This window comes from Nuphar pumila, chromosome 6 (assembly GCF_984573655.1).
Source record: "Nuphar pumila chromosome 6, dmNupPumi1.hap1.1, whole genome shotgun sequence".
In the NCBI taxonomy this organism is placed as follows: Eukaryota; Viridiplantae; Streptophyta; class Magnoliopsida; order Nymphaeales; family Nymphaeaceae; genus Nuphar; species Nuphar pumila.
In genome coordinates this window covers 128,626,471-128,642,994 of record NC_143254.1, presented here as the reverse complement: position 1 = coordinate 128,642,994, position 16,524 = coordinate 128,626,471, and the positions used below count along the sequence as shown (strand labels likewise).

Genomic DNA, 16,524 nt, shown 5'->3' with positions numbered 1-16,524 from the left:
CACGGCTTCCTTTGTGTCAGGTGAAGTCAACCACACTGAGGACTATTTCTGTCCAAAAGTAGATTCAATGAACCTTAAGCAAGTCCAGTTTTATATATTAATTATATATAAATACATAAATGCACACACATACACGTATACATACATACATATATATACACATGTATATATATATCCGCACTTCTGCACCAGTGTGGTGTTATTTTTTATTGATGAGGAATAGCAATTGTAGATTGTTAATTTGATTTATTGCATGAATTTATGCATGATGAATTGACGATATGATAATTGTTTTTATTTTATTAGTGTTAACTTAAAACTGTTAAAAATTATATATATACACCCTCCCCGCACCTCTGCACCCAAGTTTTTTTAAAGTGCCACACCCGCACCTATGTGACATAGTAAGTGAGGATGACTTAAACCTTAGAGAATGAACAAGCTTGGGAAAACCTTGGGCAAACTCAATACCACGCTCCTATCAAGTAGGTATACTACAACTGAACCACCTAGGGCGCAAGGAAAAGAACATACTTCAATTTTTTTTATTTATAGTTTTTTTCTCAAGACAATTCAGGCAGGCGATTAAATTTATGGAAAGCTTCAAAGCCTGATAGAAACTACTTGATTCTCTTAAGTGATTCTTGAGAATCGTATCACCCCTGGAATGTTTTACCTTAGGCACATTAAGAATTCATATTAATAATAGATTCTCTAATATATAAAATGGATCGGGAAGCAAAGTATGCTTGAGAATGAACAAAATTTGAGGGAAGACCAAATAAAAATTAGATCCAAAAGTGCTCTGTATACAGTGCAAAATAGGTGCTTATCACTAGTCTTATCTCATGCAACTACATGAGGGATCACATGCACTGATTACTTGATTATGCTGCAGGGATAATTCTTAACGCAGAAACCGCTCAAGATCTGTCCCCATAAGCTTACATTATGTCAATTCTTTCAACAAAAATGATATCTGAAATTCAAAATATATTAATTAGAAAGTAGAGTAGGTTCCAATCAATATAACCTATTGGAAGCCACATGTACTTACGTATCAAGTTCAACATGAAAAAGGTCGAACAATGACATGGCATCTTCTTTAAGCATCCAAAGTCTATTGAAACTTATTTTCAAGTCAATTAGCCTCCCCTACAAACAAAAGAAAAAGAGAATTTGATGTAAGCACTTAACCAATGAAAAGGTAAAACCAAAAGTTTTCAACAATATATGAAAGGAATTGATGCCCCATGGTTGAGGTCCTCCTTGCTCAAGGAGAGACTCGAGCACTTCTCGAGGTAGAACTACCAAAGGGTGTGTCTGTGACTTTACCAGGAGTGCAATTGTAAGGCCAAATTCCTGGTGTTTACCACCCGTGGGGCCCAATGTCTCTCAATTTTGGGTGGGTTCCTCATCATTTAAAAAATGAATGGAGTTGATGATTGGATGGTGAAGAAAAAGATGATGCATCCATGGAGCAGTAAGGTCATCCCTACCAGATTAATAATTGAAAAGAAAAATAGAAATATAGTTTCAAATCAAAGAATATTACCTTCTCTAAAGCCACATGTTTCACTGAAGATTTTAGTGTCAAAGAAAGCTTGTCACCCACGTTAATATGGAAGCCATGCACAACAATGACTTCAATACCCTTCAGGAGCCCGAAGAAAAAAGTATTCAGAATCTCAGATCCTCAGTTGATTGTGACTTTAAATAGCAAATACTATTGTTTTCATTAATAGCAAGAATTTGTTCCAATATATACACATACAATTCAGAATACAATCATAGCAACCGCTGTTCCCCTCATGGCAAGAGCATTCTGTTAATTAACCACTAAAAAATATGTCCTCACTCCTCAACTGCCTAGCAGGAAGAAAAAAAGCAGATCAAAGAATATGAAACAATCAGGTTATCTAAGTCAAATGGGTAAAACATTGACATTTAAAGAAAGGGACACAAGTACATTTTTAGAAACTTGAAATTCATGAAAAATGACCAAAAAGCCAGCGATTTCCATACTACTATATCAATCTTCTTTGAAGATGTCAAAATCTTTCACACATAAGGGAAATAAAATACACTAAAGCAAAAGACGAAGCAGAATATACAGATATTAATCATCAAGATAATAACTTATAACATATGAACAATAGCAAGGGGGACAATCAAAATATCAGTTCCCGGAATAGCAATGCGTAGAACATACCAATTCACTTCTATAAAGTGTAGCAACAAATATCTCTGTCGCATCCTTGTTGGCATCACCAACCCACACTCTTGCAGGATTGTACCCTATGATGAAAGAAATCAGAATTTGTCAGCCTCTGGCCAAGTTACTTATAGATTATATAAAGGAACACATGCCTGTGCACTCATACATTGGGCAAACTACAATAAAAACAAATAAAATAAGAACAAGTAAAAGAAGTATCCAAGTCAAGAACTATTGATAAGCATGAACTAAAATTTCCATGTGAAGCCGTCTAGACCAAATGCACTGAATTAGCCAATAAAACAAAAAGGCAAGGAGAAAGAACAGAAGAAAAGGCGCATTTGCCACTACAATTATTGTAAGGAAAGATGTTTTTACTTGGCATTTCTTATATAAGTTATTGTATAGGCAATGGTAGGGACTCATGTCCAACTATATAATATCTTTTTGCTTTGACATAATTAACATGCTTCGCTTTTTCTTTTCTTTTTCATTAAGGTATGGCTTGACAAATAATCTTCTAATAGGTTAAGCGAAAATTCCCTATCAATTACAAACAATGAAACTTCATGGAAAAATACAGTGCCTGCCAATTCTGGTAAGATCAAGTTATGACTGAAAATCTTCACACGACCAACTATATCCCAAACTCGCATACTTGGAGCACAAACAAAAACGTCCGACCATGTACTTCTGAAAGTCCTAAACTCTGCACAGAGCTAGAAATGTTTGTCCTGCAAAGCACATAATTGCAAACTGAATACAGCGAAAAGGCTATAAGCAAAATGAGAGCAAGCAATACAATTTCAACAACTTGAAATGGGTAACTTTCAGACATAACATGCATTAAGACCCTTAGAACTAATGAAAACCCATTAGCTTTCCTACCTATAAGTCTAGCAAATAATGTGATATGGAAACAAACCCACCAACCCTATTCCCTGATCCACCAATCCAATAAAGCATATATATGTGGACTTTGCATTAATATGTACTTGTAATCAATCGAGTGTACCTATTTCATAACAAGCATACATTGCAAATTAAGGCTGCAGCAAGACAGCCCTTTACACATAGAAGAGATTTAAACAAAAAACAAAAACTAAGAAAGAATCGCAGTCACAAGGAAAAACAGACAAAATTTATGAGAATAGAAACCCAAGGTGATGAACACAAACCACCGGTAAATCAACTAAATGAAAAAAATAAATCAAGACTAAATAAAATCCCTCGCTGCAGCATCAGCATGAGAAAGAGAAAGATGGGTACGGTGGGATTATGCTGAAGTACGGGGAGGAAATGGGCTGGTCGGCAGCGTTGGCTAAGATTGAGTAGAAGAGAAATATCTTGTTCAGGGTTCGAGAGAAAGCTCCAAGAGTAGTAGAAACATGGTTATACATGTGTGTACACACACGCAACACATATAGTGGATCCGTGTGGACAGGGTGTGGCTGGAACCATGCCATCCAATCTACAAGATCGAAAAGATCTTGCAACCTTTCCCTGAATACAAGAGAGAGAGAGGTCATCTGTAGGTGAGTTTTGTTGGACAGCCCACAGATAACCACATGGTCAGTAGGGTCTTCTGTCCACAGAAATGCACAACCCTATGTGTGTGTGTATAGAGAGTCCACAGAAATGCACAACCCTATGTGTGTGTATAGAGCATGGTTGTCAGTTGAGGAAGCGGGAGCGGGAAGCGGGAGCGAGAAGCGAGAAGCGAGGCACTTTCAAAATTTTAGGAAGCGGGAAGCGTGGGACCACTTAGGAGCGAGTCGGGAATCGTCTCGGAAGCCACCTAGGAAGCGAACCGGAAGCGACCTAGGAAGCGAGGGGGAAGCGAAAAAAAATAAAAATAAAAAATAAAAAATACAAAAAAATGAAAAAAATTGGGGAAGCGTGATGGGAAGTGTGCTTCCCATTTAAAAGTGGTGCTTCCCCGCACGCTTCGGAAGCGCGACGTTTTGCGCTTTCGAAGTGCGCTTCCTCTTTTACCTAGGCGCTTCCGGTAACTCTGGTATAGAGAGAGAGAGAGAGAAGGGATTGTCCAGACACCTTTTCATTACATCTCACTTTAGGACCCTTCTAAAAGCATAGTTGCAGGTATCTTTTGCTTGAGCTAAACCAGAAGATGTGTTTATCATATTTTATTTACTAAAACCATGCTTTGGATTGCATTTATTTAATGGAAAAACTTGAACATTATATCATAAAGTTTTAGTGGAATATCAACCATTGATTTTTTACCTCTCTAAAAAACACATCTGAGCATAAAAAATGCATAATCCAATGCATGTTTTCTACTGAGTTAACTGTGACACAAATTTATTAGTCCAGAATCAGGTAAAAAACATCTGTAACTATGATTTTTTGGAGGATCCAAATAAGTGAGCTAATGAAAAATTGGCAGGATGAACCCTTCTCTCATATGTCTGTGTGTGGCATTTCTCTTTCCTCTAGGTCCCTGACAAAGCAACAGGGAGCTGTTTGCCTTTTGTTAAGAAGGAGGTTGTGCTGTTATTTTTTATACTAGTTCCACAATGCTTTTCATATTACATCTATACAGATATATTTAGGAGATTGAGAATGAGTGTGCTTGCATGTGATAGCCACAATAGGTGTCAACCTGACACCCCTCAGTATAAGATAGCGCTTCTCTACATTAATTATAACATTAGGAGACAGGAATGAGCTAAAGATTGTTTTTGACAGGAGGGAACAAGCTAAAGATGGATCTCTGATGGCAGTAAAATGGAATCAGCTGAAATGAAAATTGCACTATTGAAAACTGGGACAGGCCAAATGTAAAGCAAGTAGCCTGCAACTAATTATTTTTCCCTACATATGAACCAGTAAATTTTAGTTCCATACATGTCATATAAGTTTCACAAATAAGAATCCCTTGGCACAAGTCTCATGTGAAAAGTACTTGACAAACAAAAAAACAATTAAACAAGTCACAAGAATTAGTAAATTTTGATCTCTATGAACTAAAATGAATATAATAGACAACCATACCTTGACACCAACCCCCAAAGACGGCTAAGCCCTACATCTCTTAGCTCATAGACAGAAGTGACAGAACCTGTCAAAAATAGACTCCATAAAAAAATGCAACGATGAATGTGAAGAACATAACTCTGAGCTGGAAAAACAACAGGCTATGAAAACACCAGATTAAACGAGCACAACCCTTACAAAAAAAAACACATTTCAGAAAAATATTACAGCAGCAACAAGATACTCCACTGTAGAAGAAAGGTAAGAAAACAGAGAATTAGTACCACTGACAAATCTCACAAGCAAAAAAAAGAACAAGCCCTTGAAAATATGAAACTTGTGGAATGCAACATGCTACATTTACATCCTTTGAGACAAAATAACATGTCATAAAAGATGTGGCCATGAAAGGGCCTAAAGAGTCAGTTCAATTAGATTCTTCCATCTAGAGAAAGCATAAGGGACATTCACTAAAAAAACATATGAAGGAAAAATGAAGTATTCAGAAAGACTAACAATTATTAACTGCACCTAATGGAATTGCTTATTGGAAACTAAACAATGTGTACCAAAAATTCATGCACTCATAGAAGAATACCTTGAGATCTCGGAAAAGGTGTTATGAATTCAAAACAGCCAACAGACCCATCATTTCGACCAACCACCAGGAGCCCTGGTAAGGCCGTTAATGATGTTATCCCCATAAATTGAGAACTCCGAGCACGTACATCAACCTCCAAAAAATCAGTTTCAGGAAAAATAGACCCCGACAAGTAAGCACCAGGGGTTCTCAAGCTGAAAAGATATGCAAACCCTGTAACTGTCAATGCAAATATAAAACCACTCCCAGTACTGCTCTGTGTCTGCAAATGCACAAATTCAGAACCAACTGAGAACCAGGTAGGCATCAAAATAGAACAACCACTAATTTACATAGAAACATAAAACATCAACAAATATTCCAGTAAGCAACCTCATTTCTGCATATGAAAGCAAATGGGCACAGTGCACTCTGGAATGTTAGGCAAAGTCCACTCCTTGGAAACTCATTACTGGCACAAATCTCCAGTAACTCTAAGGAGTTAGGAGAGTCCTTGTGGATGCGCCTGTAGGATAAAAAAGTATATGTATATAAATTTCTTCAGCTAAAAAATAAAACAGAATCTGTTGCAATTTGCAAATACATGCAGCTTTCAGCTAAGAGATTGATCAAACTGCACAAAGGAATAAGCTAATGATCAAATAGGTGGCAATCGGTGGCATGGCTCATACTGCTTTGAAAAATATTGGGGTTGGGAGAGAAAAAGCATGAAAAATAGACATTTTACATGAATTATTGCTCTTTCACAAACTATGCAGTTGAAAATGCCACATAATTCCTAAGCGTTGTGCCTCTACCTGACAAGTGAAACTAATAATTGTGTAATTTGAGTGGTGCAGAATAATAAACGTAAAATCATAAAAAAAATGTCCCGCCCTCTTTATGCATGTGTGCAGTGTGTGAAACCAATACAGATGGTATGATGCAGTAATATGATTTTTCCAGACTATTAAACGATTGGACAATATAAAAAATCCTTCACATTCCCAAAAGGACAAAAGGGAAAAACTGATGCATAAATTTTTGAAGTGCTTGTGAGGAATTTTTGTGGAATAATTGTGTGTTGTATTCATAACTTCAAATAGATAGAACTTCTTGTACTTCCAAACATGTGCAATTTCTTTTGGAAATATCAAGAAAAATAACATTTGAATTCTCACCTGCACTAGCGTCTCTGGTATGTGTGTTTACATGTTTTGTACACGCACATATTTATGTGGATGTCTGTTGTTAGCAAATTTACACGAACTTTAAGATAAATTTTGTTAATATTACCAAACAATTATTTCAATCTTCGACTGTTGCAGCAAGTATTTTGCTTATTCACATATTTCACTTTAAAATTTCCATTCCCCAATCTTTCACTTCCAAACGTTTGTTCCCAATGCTGCTCTGTTCCAAGCTGCTAAGGTTCTCACAGGTAGCTGTAGATATAGCTACTGAACATTATCAAAGAAAGTTTACAGCAATAACGAGGCCCTAACCAACAGCCCCAAGAGGCATCCAATTATAAAAGAAACCCTAGAACTTGAAACCTAACACACTTACAATATCCCGAATGAAAACCTAGTGAAAAAATAGTACTCCTCTCCCGGATCACCTTCGCACAAGACTACAAATCAGAGTTCCAGGTATGATCTCCAATAAGTCAACAGATGATAACAAAAAATAATGAAAGCAAAATGCTGAAAATTACCAGACGAGGTAGACAGGCGGATCCCCGACGAGGGCGCAGCCGGCGGCATTGTCCGTCGGAGGAGCGCACGGCTCGGCAGGAGCGGCGGAAGAAGGAACGGTGACGTCGATCCACTTGACAGAATCGCTACCGATGACAGGAACTTCCACGAATCCGACAGAACGAGCGGCCGATTCCGTCGCCGCGGCCATGGCAGAGAGGCCGAACGCGACGGATTCTGAACGCGTTCGGTCGGCAGCGGTCGGAACGAGAACGAAAACGCCGGAAATTTTGGGGGAGCTTTGCCGGAGAAATGGTTTGAAGGGCTGGTTTTTTTGTGTTCAGAGGCGAGGGAAAAAGGCGAATGTGGCGCCAAAACGGGGTCTAGGGTTTCAGATTATGAAATTTTCATGAACTTCCCAAACGCGACCCCACGAGTCGGTGGCTCGATCTGATTTAGAGACACCGGCGAGGAGTTTAAATAGCCGGGCCAGTTTCTGGGTTCGGTTTGGTTCAGGCAGGTTTTGGGCTACCCAGATGTCACGGGCATAGAATTTTTTGCAAACCGGCCATGCGCCGCCCAGTCTGAGGCTCGGTCCAGGACACTGGGATTGTTTAGCGATGAACGCCGTTAACCTGACAAAGACAATGCCACAAATCTCTTTCTTGGAAAAACTGGCTATAAATTGGAAAGTTTAGTTTTTTATAAAAAGGTTTCCAAAAAATTTTAAATTCTTTATGAATCGGGTCAGTCTTGAATTTTCTATGAAAGATTTGAGTTTTATCTGCATTGTTTTTAAGGCATAATCTTTCTTGGGGATTATTTTTATGCGTATAAGCTCATCGACTAAGCCAAATGGTGAATTGTCATCCAGTTACTACAATGATTTTCAGTCAAAAGATATCCTATTAATAGATGGTCAAACTTTTTTTTTCTTTTTTTTCTTATAGATAAAGCTGGGTTAGGCAGACCCTTCCAGTTATTCAACCATAGCATGGGGATTCCAACTTGCACCGTCTCAACACAAGGGGGCATGCACTGCCAGACAAGCAATCAAAATTTTTATAGTTTCCGCAAATATGACCCTACAAATGCATTCAGCATGGTTCATTTACTAAGAATCTATTGTTAGATCATCATAATCGAATCAAGAAATATAATTTTTTATGCTTGAATATTTATGAAAATTTTAAGCAGTTAATTTTCAAGCTTTGAAAGATTCTTCTTATGGTTTTTATTGATTTGGAGAAGACATACGATAGAATACCTAGAGATGTTCTTTGATAGACAATGATGAAGAAAGGTGTTTCACTCAAATACATTAGTATAATTAAAGATATGTACGAATGAGTAGTAACCAATATCTGTACTTGTGGAGGGGTGACAACCAATTTTCGTATAACGGTTGGGTTACATCAAGGATCTACATTAAGCTATTTACTATTTGTTATAGTGATGGATGAGCTTATGAGATCAATTCAAGAAAATGTGTCGTGGTGTATGTTGTTTGTTGATGATATTGTTTTGATTGATGAGTCTAGAGCTGGGGTTAATGCTAAGTTAAAATTATGGAGACAGACATTAGAAGCAAGAAGTTTTAAGTTGAGTGAGTGACTGTTTCAAATATTTGGGATCTATCATTCAAAAGTATGGAGAAATTGACGGAGATGTAAATCACAGGATAAAGGTTGGGTGGATGAAATGAAAAAGTGCAACTACAGTGTTGTGCGATCGTAAATGCAATTGCGGTTGAAGGAAAAGTTTTATAGGACGACAATTAGGCCCGCTTTACTATATGGTACAGAATATTGGGCTGCCAAGAGACATCATATTCAAAAAATGTGTGTAGCTGAGATGTGTATGCTTAGATGGATGTGTGAAAATACAATAAAATATAAGATTTGAAACGAGGAGATACGTAAGAAGGTAGGCATTACATTCGTTGAAAATAAAATGAGATAGAATCGTTTACGGTGGTTTTAACATATTCGGCGAAGGCCTAATGATGTTTCAGTTAGAAGGATGGAGAAATGAGAAAATATATTAGTTAAAAGAGGTCAGGGTAGGCCTAAGAAGACTTGGACGGAGATGATAGGAAAGGATATGAATGCTTTGAACCTCACCGAGGACATGACATTGGATAGAAATGATTGGAGGAGAAGGATTCATGTGAAAAACCGAGAATGATTTTCTTTTTTGGTTCATATTGCCGACCCCAATTGTTTTGGGATGAAGGCATAGTTGTTGTTGTTGTAAAAGATTCTTCTTATGCATTGTAACTGGATAATCCAAGAGTGTGTTTCTATAAAACCAAACATCTAGATCACATCGTGAAAATTTTGAAATAAGTAAAAAAGACTATAAAAATCTTCGTTCATGCCATTACACAGCTTTTTAGTTACTTTCAATACATAATACATTTATCAGGCCAAACGTATTTTTCTGTAAATTATATAAGTTAGTTTATGCAAAGTCCTTCAAAAGGTCATTTTCATATGGCAAAACAACTTGCGATATGTTCATGGGACCATAGATTTTAGAACTCAGATCATCTCAAGATCAACTCTTGAACTTTATGCCTTTTGGGATGACGATTGGAATTGATGCCTCTTACTAGGAGATCAGTAACATGTCTCTGTACATTTCTTGGAGCAAATTGCATTTCCTGCACTGCTACGAAGCAGTCAACATTTGGCCGATTAAGCTTTGAGGCAAAATGCAAGGCTGTGTATGTTGAATTTACGTGGTTAACCTTTATTCTCAGTGATATTTATTCTGACAGGAGCAGTTTGTGCACATCGCCTTGTGTTGGGACATTGCAAAATCAAACCTCAATGGCATGGTTGTATAGCTGGTAGGGATCTGTCTAACCCTAGCTTTCCCTGGCGAAAAAAAGAATGAAGCATGTGAAAATCAACTACCAATTTGCTAGAGAGAAAGTTGAATTGGGATCTTTGGCCACAAAGCATGTGACTTCTTCGAATCAAGTTGCTGACATTCTTACATAAGGACCAAGTACACTGAAACAATCCTACGTTCAATTTGAGCGAGCATGATAAAAGCAAATTAGATAATAATCAAGGTCTAGATCTAATAGCGAGGTGAATATTAAAATGTAAAAGGTGCAAAAATCTATTTAGAACTATCTCAGGATGACAAAAGATAGGAATGACATAATGTAGAGATAAAAATGTTTATTTAAAACCCTTTTTATAGGAGATTACCCAGTAATTGCTAAATGAAGATCTCCTTTTTTTATGGAATTAGTGGATGCTCTCACCATTTTTGGGTGTTGAGAGTTACATGCTCACGGACATAGGTGTTTTAAAACTAAACCATGTTAAACTTCTTGCCTCGTGTGTGTGTGATTAAATCAACTGTTGGGTCATGTTTTGTTGGTGAAAATACATGTTTTTTGTAAAAAAAATATCAATTCATTTGCAGTCATCTATTTTTGCATCACTAGAAAAAACATGTACACAAATTGGCGATCCAAAAGCGAGTTCCTATTAAAACATGGAAATCAGATCCATGAGGTCATTTGAAAACATGTAAAAACCGAATGTTCTTTCAAGATAAATGTGATTATAAACCTATAATCACCTTATAAACCAAATGTTTACCTTTCAAGGGTTGGGAAACCTATAATCACCTTTTGTCGGCAAGTGTTTCTTGTCACAAAAGATTTGTTTTTTAAATTATGTTAATATCTTGAAATCATCATTAAATTTTTTTATTTGCAAATGTTAGAATTAGAACATGATATTTTAAAATTGATGTATGTTTTGTATAATCTACTACTCAAGCTTTCAAGTTAAAAGATAATAGGTGAAATTTGTATTAACTCAATTTGATCCCACAAACGTATCCAACATAAACTGTTCACCAATAATCACACTTTGAATCATCTTTCTCAATGTACGCATAATAAAATTGTTTGCATTGTGGATCATTGATCTTTCAATTTCTTCAAAAAACTACACACAAACACATCACAGTCTCATCATCCAAACACCACTTTTTGCTAAACAAACATGTAGATCGTACTATGGGGTATGATCAATAGAAATCCTTGAAAAACAAATATATAATATTTTCTACTAGATAGTATGAAAATCCATTATACAAAACATGTACTATTTCATTACATTGCCAATATTTGTTATAAAGTTCAAGAAGTAATTGTCAGGATTCAGTATATGTTCTAAGCAGTCACAAGACTCCATATGGATAAATGTCATTATAATTTGAACTTTTTTTTAACTTCTTTTTTGGAATGAAATCAATAAAATATTATGATTGTACTATTAAGAGCATAAAATAATTATATAAAATTATTAACCATTGAAAACATACAAATATTACAATATGACAAACTTGTAGTAATACTGTGAAATATTAGAAATAAGTGAGCTTTTTAAAATATTTAGTAAAGTATTTGGATTATCACAACTTATTAGTATTACGAAATATTATTATGGGATTTTACAACCATGACAATATTTACGAACACCCATATAAGCCATAGTCATTGTGGCACCTCTTGACCTGGGATGTCCAAACCTAAGCAATGACTTTTATCATAGAACAAGAAGTCCAGCATAGTAATTCAGTCAACCATACTGAACATCAATTGGATGTCCAACTAAACCGGTGTCGCTTGTAGATACAAATGGGTCCAGATCAGGTCATTTGTCAAATGAGATCTACTCTCATCTGACAATCCTGACCATTAAAAAACTATCAGGATCTTGACACGTGGCACAGATTCTTTTCCATTAGGTTTTGAAATTCAAAACAATAAAAAAAAGAAAAGAAAAAATCGATGGACTTTCTTTTTCCTCTCTCTCTCGACAACACCATTCCTCTATGCAAATGGCGATTAAACATTTGGACTCACAAAAACAAGTAAAGCAAATAACTCCATGAGTTAACTCCATTTAAACACTTACTTCAAACTAACTAGTTTGGTCTTGCAAAAACAGATGAGGGCCTGTTTGGAATCTTGGCGCTGGGATGGGCGTTTATGCATTTGGTGGCCCGAGGTAAAATCTTGGTCAAAGTACCTTGGTTGGTCCTGTTTGGAGGCGTTTATGCATTTAGGATGGGAAGTGCGGCCCTTTCTCTTTTGTATTTACACTAAATCATGGATTTGACAGCTAGCCAAGTTGAGGATTTAGCAGCTCACTTCTTAAAATGCATAAACTTTATAAACACCATCCCCGCTACAAATTCCAAACAGACCCTAAAGAAAATCTTAACGTTAACCTTTTGGAGGCCACATGGGTGACAAAGGCAAGACCTGTGTTTTGAGAAACCTAAGTTTTGCTTAAAAACTAGTTTTTTAGCGAACTTGTTTATCCAAAAACAAATATTTTAATATGTGGGCTCATCCTAGCATCCCATCAAACGCGGTATGATGGCATCCATTTCCATAAAATATCTCTCTCAAAATTAACTTTTCTTGTCCTTTTATTTTGAGCGAGTACAAATTCTATTACATAAAAGAGGACAAGTTTTAACTCGCATCAATGACATAGTTGTCCTATTTTTTTATTTTTTATTTTTTTTGAGAACAAATCATATCCCATTATGGGATATTGAATGCCCTATGTCAATCCAGACCATTGAAGCAAATAAATAATAGTTATTAAATAATTTTCTCATACCGTACAATGACAAAGGGCCATCGTTAATGCGGGGTAAACTAAGTTTTTATTATTATTTTTACTCGGAGAAACCACCTCAAGCCCGGAGATCGGGACATGTTGGCATAGCCTGCCGTACAACAGTCTCTGTCCATGTCGGCTTAAAACTCCGAGGGCTTACTCCTCAACCTGAGGGAGTCGCCAAGCTTCAGCTTTTGCAGGGGGTGCCCAAAAAGAGCAGGCCACGCTTCCCTTTCTACCTGATTGCTTTCCTCCATCCATCATGATGTAGGAGCGGAGGGATGCATATTCGGGTCCACTTTATTAATTGGATCATTTAAGGTCTATAATATTTAGTTTAGATATTTTAATATTTGAATTATTTTGTAACGGATCTTAAATTCAAGATCTAGGTTTTATTACGTTAGAATAAGTTTTATTCATTAGAGAATTATCATTTAGGGAGTCTACTATAAATATAGGAAAGATCTGAGATTAGAGATGGTCAAAATTTTGAGAACTTTGAGATTAAATTTAGTATTTTCAGTTATTTTAATTTATTCTCTGCTTTGGTTAAATTTTTGCATTTTTTTAATTATTTTATTATATTTTCAACTTTTCCTAGATATAATAATAGTGGGTTAGATTTTCTCATAAATAAGGTCCTAATTTACATCCAGCCCCTTCCCCAACTACACCGCACTACCCCCCTCTATCTTTAGATCCAAAATGTAGAAGTAATGCAGCACCTTTGGAATACAAGATTCTTTATTTTTTATTAGTGTTCTTTCTATTCCCATTTTCTATGGAAACCCAATTCAAACTTAGTTATTTAATGGAGAATGGCTGCTAGATGAAATAGGTCATTAAAACCATAAGTGTAGAAAACACATAAAAGCTGAATGTTGTTTCAAGATAACACCCGTGGTTTATCTCGCAGTCAGTGGGCCGATTAAACCTTTCTTCACCTTTCCTCATCAAGGGTTTCTTGTCATAAAAAAAATGCCTTTTTTTTATATAAGAATTTGTTTTTATCATGCTAATATCACAATAAGATGTGATTTTTTTAGGTGAAATTTCTGAAGCACAAAGTAAGGGAACTCATTTTGGAAGAATTTCATATATTATGAAAACATGGAGAAACATAAAAGAAAACAAGTGTCATAAATCATGAATTTGGTGCGCCATATTCTGACAATAGTAAACGCCCTTCAAAGACATTATAGAGCTGGGTCACATGGATCATATCAGAAGAACTGCACCCCACATGAAACTAGGGGTGGCAAAACCTGACACGACCCTCCAACCCGACCGCTAACCCACCTCTTAGGCGGGTTCGGGTTGGGCTTAAGCCAACCCGTTTAATAAACGGGTCGACCCACCTAACCCGTTTATTAAACGGGTCGGGTTCGGGTTGGGGGTATGCCAACCCGGCTGACCCGTTTAATAAACGGGTTAGGCGGGCGGGTCAACCCGCCAACCCGACCCGCTAACCCGCCCGCTACCCGCCAACCCGTTTTCCCGACCCAACCCATTTATTAAAAGTGTTGGCGGGTCATGTCGGGTTACCCGTTTATTAAATGGGTCGGGTTAGTGTTTGCCACAGCCGACCCGTTTAATAAACGGGTCGGGTTCGGGTTGATGTATGCTGACCCGCCAACCCGTCAACCCGACCCGATTGCCACCCCTACATGAAACCAATGCATTAGAAAATTTCACTTGTACTCACACAAGGAATAGATGAGTGTCCCAAATCCACAAGGCATACAAACGTAACTAGAACCACCAAAACACCACCTGAGAGGTGGTTTGACACATGCATGTTAGCAACACGTATACATGCATGCTACACACACATAAACAGATCGTTGTAATGGTGTGAAGAAGAAGGAACTAAAGAGGAGAATCTTGAAAAGTAGAAAAGAAAAGACAGAACCAATCAATTTACTTTCATGGAAAGGATATTGTAACACCCAAAAAATCTAGGACTTGTAACTTTTGGAATAATTTAGAAAGCTTTTGAAATCATATGATTATCAGAGTTTAAATAGTAATTCAGCGAAAAATAATATTTTTAAAACAAGTCAATGGACATTGAGCGCGTTATAGCGTAAACTTTACTTTGTCGAATTTCGCACAACTATTGAAATCAAATGGTTTCAAAATGCAGTTTCAAAAATTGAGAATTTGTACATTAGATTTGCAACTCATTATATTTATTGAAACAAAAAGAAGTTTAGTATAACAGTTTTAGTAACTCAAGGTTTAATTAAAAGAGAAATTTTGAAAGACACTTAATTTATACCAAATTTATCAATATGTCCTTAGGAACGAAACGTCAAGAAAAACGCTTTATCTTGATCTCATCACGTCATCGTGTCATCGCAGGTTGTATCACCTATACATCACCTGCCCATAAAATGGGTCAGTTTCACAAAAAAATTGTAGGTACACAAGTAAGATAATTTAGAACTAAAATAAGCAATTTAGAACAAGAGATGAGTTATATCAAGCATGTGCAAATAAACTATTCAAATGAATAACTATTTCTAACATGAGCAATTGAGTATGCAAACAAATAAAGGTTTTCAATATGAGCAGTTTAAAATCAAGTGAGCTATCAACTATCACAGAATAAGAGTTCATTTCACATAAGACATACACAATTTTACGACAAGCAAATACATTAATCATAATGATGCAAAGCATCCAGAGACATAAGCGGATTTGGATCTCAATCCAAATCTCTAGACCCATTTTGGACATCGCTATCCAAGGCGATTCACACGCTTGTAGGACATCCCTGGTCTTTGTGGATCTCTCAGTTAGCCGATGCTCATCGTGCTCCTTTTACCGTCTCGATTTCATTGTCAAATCGTATTTTGGACTTTGTTTCAATAATTGTCGTGTCATATAAAATTTTTTATTTATTTTATTTTTAGTAGTTGGATTCTACGAATCTGGATAGTTCTGGTACCCTGTAGATTTTTTTTTGGTACTAGAGGGTGTATGGGGTCCAAGGATAGTTTTTTATTTTTTTGCAAATTCGCTTCTCTTTTGTGTTGGTGCAGGATCCAGTTCACAGTATTTTTGTATCTGGATCATGATCCGTCTTCAGAGGGGTCCTAGGTGGCGCCACTTTGGTGTGGTCCATTTTGTACCTCATTCAAATTTGTTTTGATCGGTCCAAAGTAAAAAATGGATTATTAGAAAATTAATAACCCTTGACAAAAATGAGGCCCATGCAAGCTCGTTTTTGGCGCAAGGCTTGGGAAGGCTCATTCCCTCTTTAATGTGGCCATTCCCGAGCACCAAGGTCCTTAATTAGGGGAGGTCGACCAAGGCAATGGAGGTTGCTTCCTCTTTGAAAAATTGTGAGTT

General features: G+C 36.6%; 1 protein-coding gene across 1 annotated transcript; it reads right to left on the bottom strand.

Moving 5' to 3' along the window:
- Window positions 1-670: 670 nt before the first annotated feature.
- Window positions 671-7,788, bottom strand: LOC149836178 (nuclear pore complex protein NUP160-like). Its single transcript, XM_090009043.1, has 8 exons — window positions 7,516-7,788; window positions 6,192-6,324; window positions 5,817-6,081; window positions 5,237-5,303; window positions 2,805-2,952; window positions 2,213-2,298; window positions 1,556-1,654; window positions 671-1,155 (listed from the first exon to the last, which is right to left on the bottom strand). Exons 1-5 carry the CDS (start codon window positions 7,704-7,706, stop codon window positions 2,856-2,858), a joined length of 753 nt encoding a protein of 250 aa, XP_089865169.1. The 5' UTR covers window positions 7,707-7,788; the 3' UTR covers window positions 671-1,155; window positions 1,556-1,654; window positions 2,213-2,298; window positions 2,805-2,855.
- Between the last annotated feature and the right edge of the window lie 8,736 nt (window positions 7,789-16,524).

Excerpts from the sequence above, each read along its gene's own strand:
- LOC149836178 (XM_090009043.1), bottom strand. The coding sequence starts at position 7,706 with ATGGCCGCGGCGACGGAATCGGCCGCTCGTTCTGTCGGATTCGTGGAA. Across the intron at positions 6,325-7,515 it reads CCGCCTGTCTACCTCGTCTG|GCGCATCCACAAGGACTCTC; the intron begins GTAATTTTCAGC and ends TTTATCCTACAG. Across the intron at positions 2,953-5,236 it reads CTTTGGGGGTTGGTGTCAAG|GACAAACATTTCTAGCTCTG; the intron begins GTATGGTTGTCT and ends TGTGCTTTGCAG.